The sequence below is a fragment of the Crocodylus siamensis genome, chromosome 4 (assembly GCF_052110815.1).
Source record: "Crocodylus siamensis isolate JL-2025a chromosome 4, ASM5211081v1, whole genome shotgun sequence".
Lineage (NCBI taxonomy): Eukaryota > Metazoa > Chordata > Crocodylia > Crocodylidae > Crocodylus > Crocodylus siamensis.
The window spans coordinates 109496921-109510056 of NC_143398.1; the positions used below are offsets into that span (position 1 = coordinate 109496921).

Here is a 13136-nt window from a genome sequence, read left to right on the forward strand (position 1 = left end):
TGTGTCACGGCAAAACCGGTGCTAGTGCACTAATGCACAGTAGAATGAATCTGGTTCATATTAGCATCACAAAAAGACTGTGTATTATTTAAGGTATTAAGCTTAATGTGTAGCAACAATGGCACATTAGTGCACATGTAGATGCACTCAATGTAATCAGTTAGTAAAAAAATTCAAAATTAGACACTTGATTTTTTTGGTGAAAAAATTGTAAAATGTATTATGGATAGCCATCAATAAATAAGAGTTCATAGACCAGAAAGACAGAGGGGAGAAAAGAGAGACAAGTTATTATACTCATTTTAAAGAGGCACTGAGAAATCCAGTGACCTGCATAAATCACCAAGAAAGTCTTTGCTGGGGTTGACAGTTAAGTACAGATTCCCTGAATTTGCTTCAAACCTTAAGCCAAACTGGGATTCCTGTCAGGATACAAAGTAAATGTCTAGAGGACGCATTAGAAACAAATGAAAAGCAAAAAAGAAAAGGAAAATATAAATAGTAGGATGGGAAGAACAATTAAAAATAAACAACTCTACAGTGTTTACAACCTCTCATTGAAAATGTTAGTACACAGTTCCAGCAGTATAAAGTATGGGTTTTTAACTATCCAAAGTAAGAAATCATAGAGGCATGCAACAGCATGACAAAGTTAAAAAGGTGTATGTGACTGAAAGCATTCTGAGAACTATTGGCATGGATGGATGATTACTTTCTTACTCACCGAGGCAGTTCTAAGTATACAGAGAATCTCATGACCAGTTCCGACATTCAAAGCTCTCTGACCTCAAAGCAAAGTATAACAGTTATTTCTTGATGTCAGAACAAAGAAGGGTATCACCATTTTGTGCATCAGATCCAATTCTGGCCAAAGAGACCTCATCTTTATTCCATGATACTGAAAAAGAGGAAATGAATGGAAGAAACATTCCTGTATTCTAGTGCTATACTGTGTTGTCATTGCAGACACCATTACACTGGTCACAGCACCCTTTGCTCAAACTTTTCAAGTTAGAAATGCTTAGCTTTAACACTCTGGATTGCTTAACTGCCATAATGTGTGTAAGACAATTTTTTATTATGTTCAGAGTGAAAGGCATTCAAAATTAGAGGGTTAAAATGTTCAGCCAAACTAAAGCAACACTTACTGCTTTCAAATGCATTGCACTATATATTCTAAAATCAAGTTTTAGAGACAACATTTTGTACATTTCCAAACAATGGAAGTTTTTTAAACTGGGTTTTAGAAACAGAGCAGCGGTCAGCAACATTTTCAGCCAACAGGTTGAAATGATACAGTTTCAGTCCAAGATATGCTAGCACTAGGACCCAGCTGCTGGCACTACCACTTCTGCTACTTTTGCTGAACACCTGTCCAGGGCACCAGCAGAGCACCCAGCCAAAGCACGGGTTAAGCCCACTGCCACCAAAAGCCCCTGGCTCTAGACTGAATCTTGCTATAGGCATTAGGTTGCCAACAACTGACTTAGAGAATTTGGTGTCCAAGCACTCAGGCACATAACGCCCAAAGGCCCTTTGAAAATCTCAACCTTTATAATCTTTTAAAACACCTTTTTAAATTGTAGTGTGCACTCTATACACATAGTGATGAACAACATTATTATAGTAATGTCTAGGGCTCCATCATCCTAGATAGAACATATATATAGTAAGTGACCCTACCACAAAGAGCTTATATTCTAAATAAGCAGGACATACAAAGAGCAAGAGAAAGGAAATATTTTTGCCTCATCATATGGTCAAGAACCTGGCACACGTAATAAAAATCTGGTACCACTGAATTCAATGGAATAGCTGCCGGTGGCTTGAGTTAGGAAAAGATTGTGTGATATGCCCAAGGCCACACAAAGTCTGTGGCACAGCTCAGAATTGAATCTGGAGATCCTGCATCTCCAACAAAGTTTAAGAGTAAGGGCCAGACCCAAGGAAGAGTCTGGTTTGCCCCAAATTAAATGTCTAGCCTCTAAAGTCTAGAATTAGGCACCTGAACTCCCAATACAGTGCCTGTGGAGAGTTAAAAAATGTCTCAGAAGGGTGATCCAAAAATCCCTTCACAGTGCATGAGGAATTGTATGGAGCCAAACAACAGGAAAATACAAGCACAGGGGTCAGTCTAAAATCCTATCCCACTTAGAGCTTAGGCTGAGTCAGGGCTGGACAAGGAAGGCAGCTCCATTCACTTAGCATCTAGGGCTGAGGGTCCTTTTCTCAGAGTAGGTGTCCTTTGAAAAGCATGTGCAGGGCTCCCAGGTTTTCAAACACTGCTGAAGAAAAAGGAGGCAGTGGTGGTGTCTGCTGGGCTTGAATATAACAGTCTCAAGATTACAACACTTGCTCAAGCAGATGGAGACTTTGGCCCTAGGACCTCCTCAACCAAAGAGTACTCCAACTTACCTCTGCCACTTCCCAAGATAGTGCCCTAACCCTGTAAACTAATCTGAGTGGGGGCATCATCCCTCTCTCCTACTGAAACTGGGCTACTGCTCCTAACAGAGTGCAGAAGTGACTGAGGACAGGAGGAAAGCATGAAAGAGGGAATTTATGTTGTCTAACAAGGTGGGCAGTCCCCCTGGAAAAATGGAGCCCTGGATTCTGCTTCTAATGCTGTATATGGATTTTATCCCATGATTATTTAATGCAAATAACATTAGGAACAGAACCCAGGGCTTTCTCTTTACCAAGGAGTGGCCTTCTTATAGAACTACAGAGCAATTCCCCACCTTACATGCTCATGTTGTGGAGCCATGACCTTTCCATTCAGTGGCCAAGCTTTAACAGGAAGGGTAGAGGGTACCCTCCAGGAAGTGGTAAATATGGGTCCAAACCCTCTCAAGCTGAGCAGAAGACAGAATCCATGTCTCCTACTTTCTGGGAAAGTGGCCTAACCACTAGGCTGTTGAGCAAAAACTGCATGGCTTTGTCTACCTCCAGGCAATTCAGATCCTGAGATGATGGTAGGCAGGAGTTCACAAACACCCCTGTACCTAGGATTCCTATTAGCTGCTTTTAAACAACTCTCTGCTCAGTGCATATGTGCTCTAGGGGTGGTCAACTGTCCACCCTGGGTAATTAGGATGACTCTGGAGGTGAGATGCCTTTTTCTGGGAGATCAGATACAAAGACTCATATATCTAATATGCAAAATACAATACAGGTCTATGTTGCTCTGGTCTTCCCTCAGGGCATATATTTTTAGTAAGGGTTATGCATGTGGCTCAGAGGGAAACTGAGTCCTTAATTATTAACCAGTGACGTGGGACTGAATTTTGAATACGGGCCTATAAATGTTACATGAACCATCAATAAGCTGATAATTATTCCTGTTTTGAAGTATGAGGGATATTAGTTTTCTTCACTTGGAATGAAATACGTACAGAAGGTTTTCAGCTCTAACAAGATTATTTTCATAAATTAATCATACTTATACATGTGTATATGAAAGCTTAATGGAATTTCATTTAAGACTGCACAGCTCTTTCACCTGACTTTTTTTTCTAGGAATCTTAACATTTTACCTGTGTTTTGGAAAAGTATTTAAACAGAATTCTGACAAGTCATTCTGCAGAAATGTATTGGACAGGATAACATTGTATAAAAGCATCTGTTACTTTTTAAAAATGACCATACATAGAAAAGTAAAGGCATATAGGCAACATAACATTTTCTGTGGTTCCTATTGTTTGTTTGTTAAGTAAAGGATTTAAATTTATTACAAATAAATATGTATGAATTCATAAATGTATAAGCTTTCATGACCACATAATTGTTTTACATACCTTATTCATATCCTCAATATCTGAACTACAGAATCAGAATTTAAGATATTAAAAATATGTCTTTAATATTGTATCAATTTATGTACCTGAATATACTCTGCTTCTTGCATTTGTTAGAAAACAATTACAAATTAACTTTAGGGTTGCAGATGAAAAATTTCAGATCAGAAAAATTCACGATGAGCAAGTAAACTTTTCTTGCTTATGAAACAGAAACATCCTAGTAGCAGACTAGAGCAGACTAGTGGCAGTTTAGTTAAACTAATTGCTAGCAGAATTATTTTCAAACTGTGCCTGCTGGATAATGCTTAGCATTGAAAATCATCAAAGAGTGCATATTTCTATAATGATACAAACCATGTCATGATTTCAAGAATTATATTATCAGTCTTAAGCCTAATTTTGTGTAAACAATGAATATTTGTTTAAAATATCTAGACCAGAACTGAGAATGAAGCTGTGGGCTAGACTTTGTAAAGTAAGCACAAATATACAAACTTTTAAGAACATGTAACTGCTGTGAGATTAAATTGCTTAGTAACTACAGTTTTAAAGTTATTCATATCTTTACAAATTAAAGGATTAGTTCAAATCACTAGTTTGAAATGATGTCATATAAAGCCATATATGATGCTGTGATTTGGCAATTGGCATTGCTGTATAAAATCTGATATGCAAGGTCTTTGTAGGTCTTTTAAAGAAATGAAAGTTCCAGGAAATTAATAAGCATAAATTCAGCATGTTTAACCAAGTGTGAACCGAAAAACAAGAAGTTTCATATCAAACACAACTAGAAAAGGTTCCTTTCTGTTCTTTCCAGGTTGTGTGACTATTAAAGCTTGCCTTCATATGGTGAAGTAGAACCTGTATTAATGGAAAGAAGCAGATTTCTCAGAAAGGCTCTGAATCAAAAACCATTGGAAAGCCCCCACTGACTGCTCAGTTTTGCAGAACATCCTCAAGAGTCCATCAAGTTACATTTACTTCCTTGTGTGTTCTCTGCAATTCCCACAGTGTCATAAAAAATATTAAAAAATTAACAAGCCTAAATCCATTTATAAAATGCTATGCCTGTAAAATGCCATGCCTGCTACACCAATATAATGTACATTTGAATATAAGACAACATACTTTTAATTTAACATATTATAATTCAATACACTATATATAATTTAATAGAATATATTTGAATATAACATAATATACGTTTATTATATTTGAATGTAATACAGTATACTTGCATATATATACACTGTTTTAATATAATGCATTCAAATATAATATATGCTCATTATATTTGAATATAATATATTTGAATGCAATATAGTATACCTCATTAGATCTGACTGTTATATATAATACATTTGAATATAATATACGTTCATTATATCTGAACATAATGTAATGTGAATGCAATATAATATACATTCATTATATTTGAATATAATACATTTGAACGCAATATACATTCATTATATTTGAATATATTTGAATATAATAGAATATACATTCATTATATTTGAATATAATGATATATATTTGATCATATACGTTCATTATATTTGAATATTATATAATACACCCTATAATGTACTCTCTCTATATACCCTATAGTATACCCAAATTATACTTGAATACAATATAATATACCAATATCATATCCATTTGAACAGGTGTTCCTTTCTTGGAGCAATACAGCTAACTTATGGCCGGGAGAGCAGCTTGCTCCTCTCCCAGGCAGTCTTTTCTGCAGATGCCTGAAACCAAACAGGATCCCTGGGGTTTTCAACGATGCTCTCCTCCCAAATCCAGAAAGGGATTTTCTTTCCCTTGGGAAGAAGTATTGCCCACCCCCCCCCCCGCTTGGAGTGGGAGAAAGGCTGAATTGGACACGGGGTGGGACAGCGGCAGCGTGGGGCACTGAGGAGGCTCAGAGGAGTCGGGGCACCGCTGTCCTGCTGCTCGGCCGCCTCCAGCCTCCCAGAACAGCACACGAAGAAGCCTGCACCCATTCATAACAAGCGACGCCTGTCAGGCGGGGCGGCGACCAGGACCCCGCGCTGCCGCCACCTGTGTGCCTCCCGAGCACCCGCGCTGCGCCGCCATTGGGCGAGCCGCCGGCCGGAGCCCGCCAGGCACCAACGGCGTTGCTAAGTGGATGCTGATTTTTTCCCTCCTTTTCCTTCCCCCCCGCCCCACCCCCCTTCCCATCCTTCTTCTGCCGAGACTCTTCGATTCACTTGCAACGTGTCAATTGCACTGTTCTCCCTCTGCTCGTCCCCCTCCAGCGGCCTCCCCCTTCTCTCTCTCCTTTGCAGGCATGGGGATTTGGTAGCTGGGTGGCATTTTAGCAGCCTGCACAGCATCAGCATCCTTCTCGGGCAAGCGATGGCTTAGAGGAGAGGGGGAAGGCAGGAGAAGAAGATGAGCTTCCACAAGGAGGACGGTGTGGGGAGCCTGTGCCACAAGGCGCTGCAGATCATCTCCGAGCTGTGCCTGGGGGGGCAAGTGGAGTGGGAGAAGTGCTCAGGCATCTTCCCTCTGGAGACCACCAAACAAGGTATAGGCACCACAGGTAAAGTGACCTCTCTCTCTGCCTGCTCTCCTCCCCTCGCCGCTGCTCCTTGTTGCCTCTGGGCTTGCGCTTCTTCCCGCCGCCCCTGCTTGCCCCAGTCCTGCTCCTCGCCTCTTCCCTTCTCGGAGCAAGAGAGAGGGGGTGAATTAAAAAAAAAGCGAGTGGCACGCTTAAGCTACTAATAGCAGCTGCAACAGGTTGTGTGGGCGTTTGGGAAGTTGAACTTTTTCCTTTCCCTTTGCTATGTAGGTGGAAGGGGAGGGGGGAGATGGAGAAACCCCCTTTTAAAATAACCAGAAAAGCAGCTCTCTATGCAACAAGTGCCCGGGACAGGACTTAGGCGAGCCAACACTGCTGCTGCTGCCACCTAAGAGTCATAGATAGATAGATAGATAGATAGACAGACAGACAGACAGACAGACAGACAGATGTTCCAAAACCTCTGTGTGTGAAGAAAGAAACAAACAAAAGAAAGAAATGAACAAAGCAAGGAAGGAAAGAAAATGATGTGTAGATGGATGGATAGAAGTTCAAAAACCTGTATGTATAGATAGATAGGATCTGCTTTATGATATATAATACAAGCACAGGAGCTAGTCTAACATTTAGGCATGTCTGTACATATATGTTACATATATAGCATAAAGCAGAGTGACAGAAAGATCTAAGCAGTGCACAAGAAATGCTGTTGTGCTTCTGCATCTTTTGCTGACTTATAAAGAACTGGGGACAGGGAATGAGAAGGGTTGAAGGAACCTGTTGCTGAATGGGGGCAGGAGGCTGGAAGAAAACAAGGGTGAGAAATAAAGAGAAAAAGGAGGGAGGTGGGGAGGCAAGAGATAGAGGAAAGGGTGGAAATCATCTCCAAACTGAAAGCCCAACAGTTGCTTGGATGCATTCCTCCTCCCTGCCTCCATGCTCAAATGCATCTTTCTTTGTTTTCTAAAGAGGATCTGGTCTTATCTGTAATGAAAGTTTCCTTTGATTAAGGCTGGGAAGCAATCTTCTTCCTTCTGTGTTTTTTTTGGGGGGGCAAGAAATTCCTGATGATTTTTGTTCTAAACAGTGGTTAATCAGGTATATTTCCAGGTCAGGTTGCAGCTGTTATTTAGCGCCAGTCACTGTACTGGCTCTTCATGTTCTTTGCAACAGCCACCAAGGCAGCAGGTTGCATGTGAAGTGGTAGCAGAAATGGCTCCAGGTCTGAGAGAGGGAAGGGTAGGAAGCGGGCAGCTGCCCTGTGCAGGGAGCAGAGGGAAAAACTTCTCTGAGAAAGGGTACCTCATCCTGCAGTTCCCAGGAGGGAAAACTCTGTGGGGAGAAGGTCCCAGCTCAACCCATGTCTCTCTAACTTGGAGTGCAGCACAGGCTGTCTCAGAATAATGCCCCCCCCCCTCCATTTGCATAGGGGTCTAACTGATGGCACCAAGCAGTAAGGCTTTCCCAGATCAGGGGCATCTTCTGAATGGACAGAGAGATCCTTGAAATAAATCATCCCCTACTTTAATCCTATATGATCTCACCTGACCCCTGTGCACCAGAGCTGTAGATCCAGTGGGACTTTTTGATCCAATCTGCTAGAGAATTTATGTAAGAAAACTTGGGGAGGGAAATAAGGGGATGGATTTAAATCCGTCAGAGTTGGCAGGACTCAGCCTGGGACTGAATTACAGCGCTGGATTTGATCACTTTTATTGCTGGGACCTAAAACACCTCTGACCTGGGCAGCTCTATGCACTTAGAATCCAGGGCTGGATTAACTCGGCTCTTCCCGGGAATTTGGGCACAGTTTGGGAGGAGTTGATTGCCACCTTTGCCAGCCCATCTTTGGTGCTTTATTTTGAGACTGATCTGGAGAGCCCATGAGATTCATGCTGCCAGACTTCTACCACCTAGGAGTAGATAGATAGATAGATAGATGTTCTAAAACGTGTGTGTGTGTGTGTGTGTGTGTGTGTGTGTGTGTCTTTAGCAAAGACTCTAGTTACATTAGGGATGCAGAATAACAGGCTGGCAGTTAAGGAATCCTTATGAAAAGCACCAGGTCTATCTAGAGTGGAAATATCTCACCTCAGGGGGCTGCTGCTGCTGCTGGTGGTTTCTTTCCCTTGAAGCCCAAAGATTTTAGTCTGTGTTGCAACAGGCACAAAGTTCAGTTCCATGCTATGGAGTGGTCCCAGCTCAGAACTTCTTCTCCTGGTGTCTTCCTAAAAGACAGGCAATCTAATTCATGTCCAAATCCTATTAACAATGACCAGTATCACCCCGGGGAAAAAAACTCACATCACCACCACTATCTGGTCCTCTTGCCTAGACTAAAAGGGGAATTTGCAAATCACTACTTCTCTCCATAAAGGAATTAATAGCTCTTTGATCATATCCCCACTAGTGGGCACCTCTGAAACCCTTGTGCATGGTTATTTTACATGAACCCAGATGGAAGGACTGGAGTCTGCTGCTCCTGAAGATAATAGCACTAGTCCTATTGTTTCCAAGGGGAATACAATCTGGACCACTTTGCAGAGATGGGAGTTATGTGGATCTTTTAAATCTGAGCAGTGTGGGTCTGGAGGCAGGTGGAGTGTCAGATCATATGGTTTGTGCTATAAATTGTATGTATAGAAATGTTGTTAGAGGTGGTACTTGATTGTTATTAGGTTGAGATCCCAGGAGCATATTTGTAAAAATTAAATATAAGCACTTAACATATTCATTTTAATCAAGCAATATTAATCATTTTGGTCCAGATGGTATCAGATGAAATAGGGATGTAATTAAAGTGGAGATCTTCAAAACCTTACTTAGAGCGAGGCTGTTTTCTTACTATGATATTTGAAGAGCACTGTATATTGATTCCCCAGAGAGCCATCATTAATCTTATTAAACACACACAAAGGTTTTAATATAGATTAATTAGATGTGAAAGGGTCACAGTTACTCTCCAAGGTACTGATAAAGCAAGTTTTTTATGTTCAGAAATGTAACACATTGGGTACCTGTATTGTTATTAAACTGTATAGTGTTACAGTTGTTTCTTCTTGGGGGCATTTTCTCAGAACCAGTCAGTATAGTGTGTTCAGAATCATCAGCCAACTTGCTACTGTTTGACAGAAAGACACTGAATTTTTATACACAGGTTCTTTTCATTTGTATTGGTTCCTATTCATTGGCATGGAGCAAATATATGTCACAAAGTGAAAGATATTCAGGTAGAAACATAAAATGGCTTGCTCATAGGATTCTAAGTAGTATGTTTTCTATAACAATAAACACTGTTTTTGGTTATTAAGAAAGAATACTAGATGTCTCAAACCTCTTTGGGGAATATTTGTTAGCATATTTAACTTGGGAAATACAACGTACTTAGTTCACCTATTTTATCATTTAATAATCTGGAGTTTTTTTGGAATCTTTACATGGAAAGCAATGAATACAGAATGTTCTTATGAGTGTAATTTTCCGTATTTCTTACTAATATGCCATATGCCATAGTATACGTCTCTCTCTCTCTCGCAGTCCCAGTTTAAAAAAAAGAAAAAAAATCTCAGATATGTTCCATTAGTACTCAAAATGAATTTCAAAACCTCTAAATTTTCCTGAAATTGAATTCTAATTTTCTAACCAGCTCTAGTCATAACAAAGTTAATAAGTACCCTTCATTATGTCCAATGGTACTTTCTATAATAGAGGGCTGTCAATACCATTGGTACCAAGTAACTGCTTGCTGAATAAAGTACTTCTCAGCATGAGGAAGAAGAGTGGCTAAATCTCACCACAGGTTGTTATGATACTTAAAAAACAGCCTTTTAGATCATATTAGTAAAGTCACATCAGTGAATCACTATGGGATTGGAGAAAGAAGCAGTCTATTCCAAAGCGGGGAAATAAGAAAAATGTGATTTTCAAAGAGTGGCAAGCTTTTTCTACATGCTTGTGTACTCTTACAAAAGCATCAGTGTTCATTATGAGCATTATCAGTTATATTTCAAGAAGATTAAAGTAATTCATGTTTTGAAAACAACATCTCTGCAAACAGGGCAGTTAGATTCCTTAATTGTAGAAGGCATCAAATGGAGATATTGAACATTGCTTGTACAACCCGAGTTTTTATTTTATGTTTATATGGTGCCTGTTACTTAAGAGTCACCATAGAAATTAAAAACTTTATTCAGTTTACCTATTATGACTGCTCTTATACTTGGAAACCAGTGGTTTATGATGGTTTCTTCTTGAATTATTGCATTTGACCAAACACTTCTATCAAGATACCATTTTCTTTGGAAGACAGAATATGAATCTGCATTAGTTAGGGTGATATCCATGAGTCTTGAAAGAAGCATTTGAATTTATTTGCAAATACTTTTCCTCCTCATAGTATTGTCATCAAATAATAGCTCTCAACTACCTTTACACTCAGATTAAATAAAAAATTATCTCATTAATTAAACACTGCTAGTAAACATAATTCAATATTTGCTGACAACAGAAAACAAACACCAACAAACATTAGTTGCTAATACTTGACAATATTTTAGTATCTAAATACTTAAACATTTAAACACCAGCATGCACATTCACAAGGGTATTATATGCTAAAAAATGTAATTACAGTTTTCAAGCATGCTTCTAGAAATGTGGCCATTAAAAGTTAAACAGATGGTCTCTTCAATTCTTCATAAGCATGGATAAATCTTATTAATGCTTATGGACAATGTTGCCGTTTTCAGAGGTGCTGGACACCACAGCTCTCATTGGCTTCCATTGGAATGATTAGGACTCTGTTTTCATTCTGAGAATGAAGACATACCTATTTTTTGTTTTCCTGTGACAATCCTGAATGGTTGATCTTAGCATAGATACGAGCATTTGATTTGAGGTGCTGTATGGTACAGTGATTTTCTGTTGTGGACGCAGAATATGAAGGAACACTCCACTGCTTGTCACCTCACACATATGCAGTAGTATCCCCCCCTCATCTTACTCCACGGTGGGTAAGTGGCTGTTGGATGGCCACAGCTACAGATTCCTTTTGGCTTCTGCTCCCAAAACATGATGCATAGAGAACCTGATACATAGAATGCATAAGTTCCCCAACCACTTCCCCTGTACAGTGGAACTTCATCAGTCTCTTACCATCTGGGTCATTTAGCAGCTGTGTTGGAAAGGTCTGCCCTTGCCCCCCCTCAGTCATATTTTTGCCTGGAAGAGAGAAAAACTTCATTAAGTTTACAGAAGCCATTCAAATTGATAGGGAGACTTTCTACTTTCTTTGTCAAGTAAGAAAGATGTGAGGCAGCATTAAGAAGAGAAGAGAAAATAATTATGGCTATGTATATAATGACGGTATGTCCTTAGTTTGAATATTATGTTCAATTTGGTCACTGTGGGTGCATCTACACATGAAATTAATTCAATGCAATAAATGCCAATGCAGTTCACACTGGAGTTTATTGCTCCCAGGTGCAGTGTTTACATGTACACCCAGGACCACAGTACATTGAGTTAGAACAAAGAAGCCCCAGGTGACAGGGAGCCCCAGGGGTCAGCCTGCCAGCCTAGGGATGCTCCAAGCTGGTTCAGCATGCTGTGGAGGGGCTGGCCAGGGCACAGCGTGGGGCTAGCCAGCAGACAACCCTGCCCTGTAGCACCCTCATGCCCTGGTCAATGTCTACACATGTGTTACAGTAGAGTAAGTAACTCCACTGTAGTATAGTACTTGTGTTGGGCAGTACTATCCTATAGAGAAATTAATCAGTTTACTCTGGCCTAATAGCACCGCATGTGTAGACACTGACACTTTACTGACAAGTTAATTAGCTTTTCAGTAAACATCTCATGTAGATGCACCCTGCATGTCATAAAAGATGGTAAACATAGACCAAATGCAGAAGAAAATAGCATAAATAATGAAAGAAATTGGTGAGGTTCCATACATGAAGAGACTTTAAAACTAAGTTTAAAAAGAAAATAATAGGAGATACAATTGAGAAATATACAGTAGCAAATGTTATTAAGGAAAATGGATCGTTTCTGTTCCATATAAGAATAAGGAACTGCCTTCAAAAGTAACAGATTTAAAATAGGCAGCAGAAAGTAGACTATCATGGGTGGAGTTAAAACTCATTTAAGCTGGTGGGTGTAATAACTGCCTTTCAATCAGGTGAAGTGTACCAAGCAATTGCATTCCTTTGTGAAACATGCCAGCTGGAACAACAGGCACCCCCACTCAAACACAGACACATGGCAAGGCTTGAGTAGGTATTGAACTATGCGAGACATAGTTCATGCAGGTTTTAGGACACTGGTTCGTGAAGTTGTGTATTAGATAGACATATGATGAGAAATGCAACAGAAGTAGATGCAGAGAAGGAACAGGAAGAAAAAAACAAAAGAACACACGGTTGAAACGTAACTGGAAAAAAAACTAGGAAGAAAGAGCTTTTTGAATGTAGTGTTGTCTGAAAAGAGGCAAAGATACCATCTCCTGACATTTGATTCCTACTGTGTTCAGGATAACATGCTTTTGTACCTTCTTTATAAATAAACAAGGTGCATCAAAGAAATCCTAGACTTCATCATAAATTTAGTTTCCTAACAGGAAAAATATATTTTTCCCAACCTCTAAAAATAGATAATAATTCCAGCCAAAAGGGGGCAGCAATATTTAACACAATATATGTGGAATTCATTGCCACTGGATATTATCAAGAGGAATAGTTTTGCAAGTTTCTAAACACATTAGATTGAGAACAAGAGAAAGCATT

The 13136-nt window shown here is 39.7% G+C and overlaps 1 protein-coding gene and 1 long non-coding RNA gene across 2 annotated transcripts in view; one reads left to right on the forward strand and one right to left on the reverse strand.

The window, feature by feature from the left end:
* LOC149866322 (uncharacterized) overlaps positions 1-8496 on the reverse strand; it is a 189492-nt gene extending 180996 nt beyond the window's left edge. Inside the window, exon 1 of the long non-coding RNA XR_016441850.1 lies at positions 8443-8496. This is a non-coding gene — a long non-coding RNA (uncharacterized LOC149866322). The remainder of the gene's footprint in view (positions 1-8442) is intronic.
* Positions 6061-13136, forward strand: part of SYT10 (synaptotagmin 10) — a 61627-nt gene continuing 54551 nt past the window's right edge. The window contains exon 1 of the mRNA XM_090043323.1: positions 6061-6372. Within this exon, the coding sequence (XP_089899449.1) occupies positions 6222-6372 (151 nt within the window). The 5' untranslated portion in view covers positions 6061-6221. The remainder of the gene's footprint in view (positions 6373-13136) is intronic.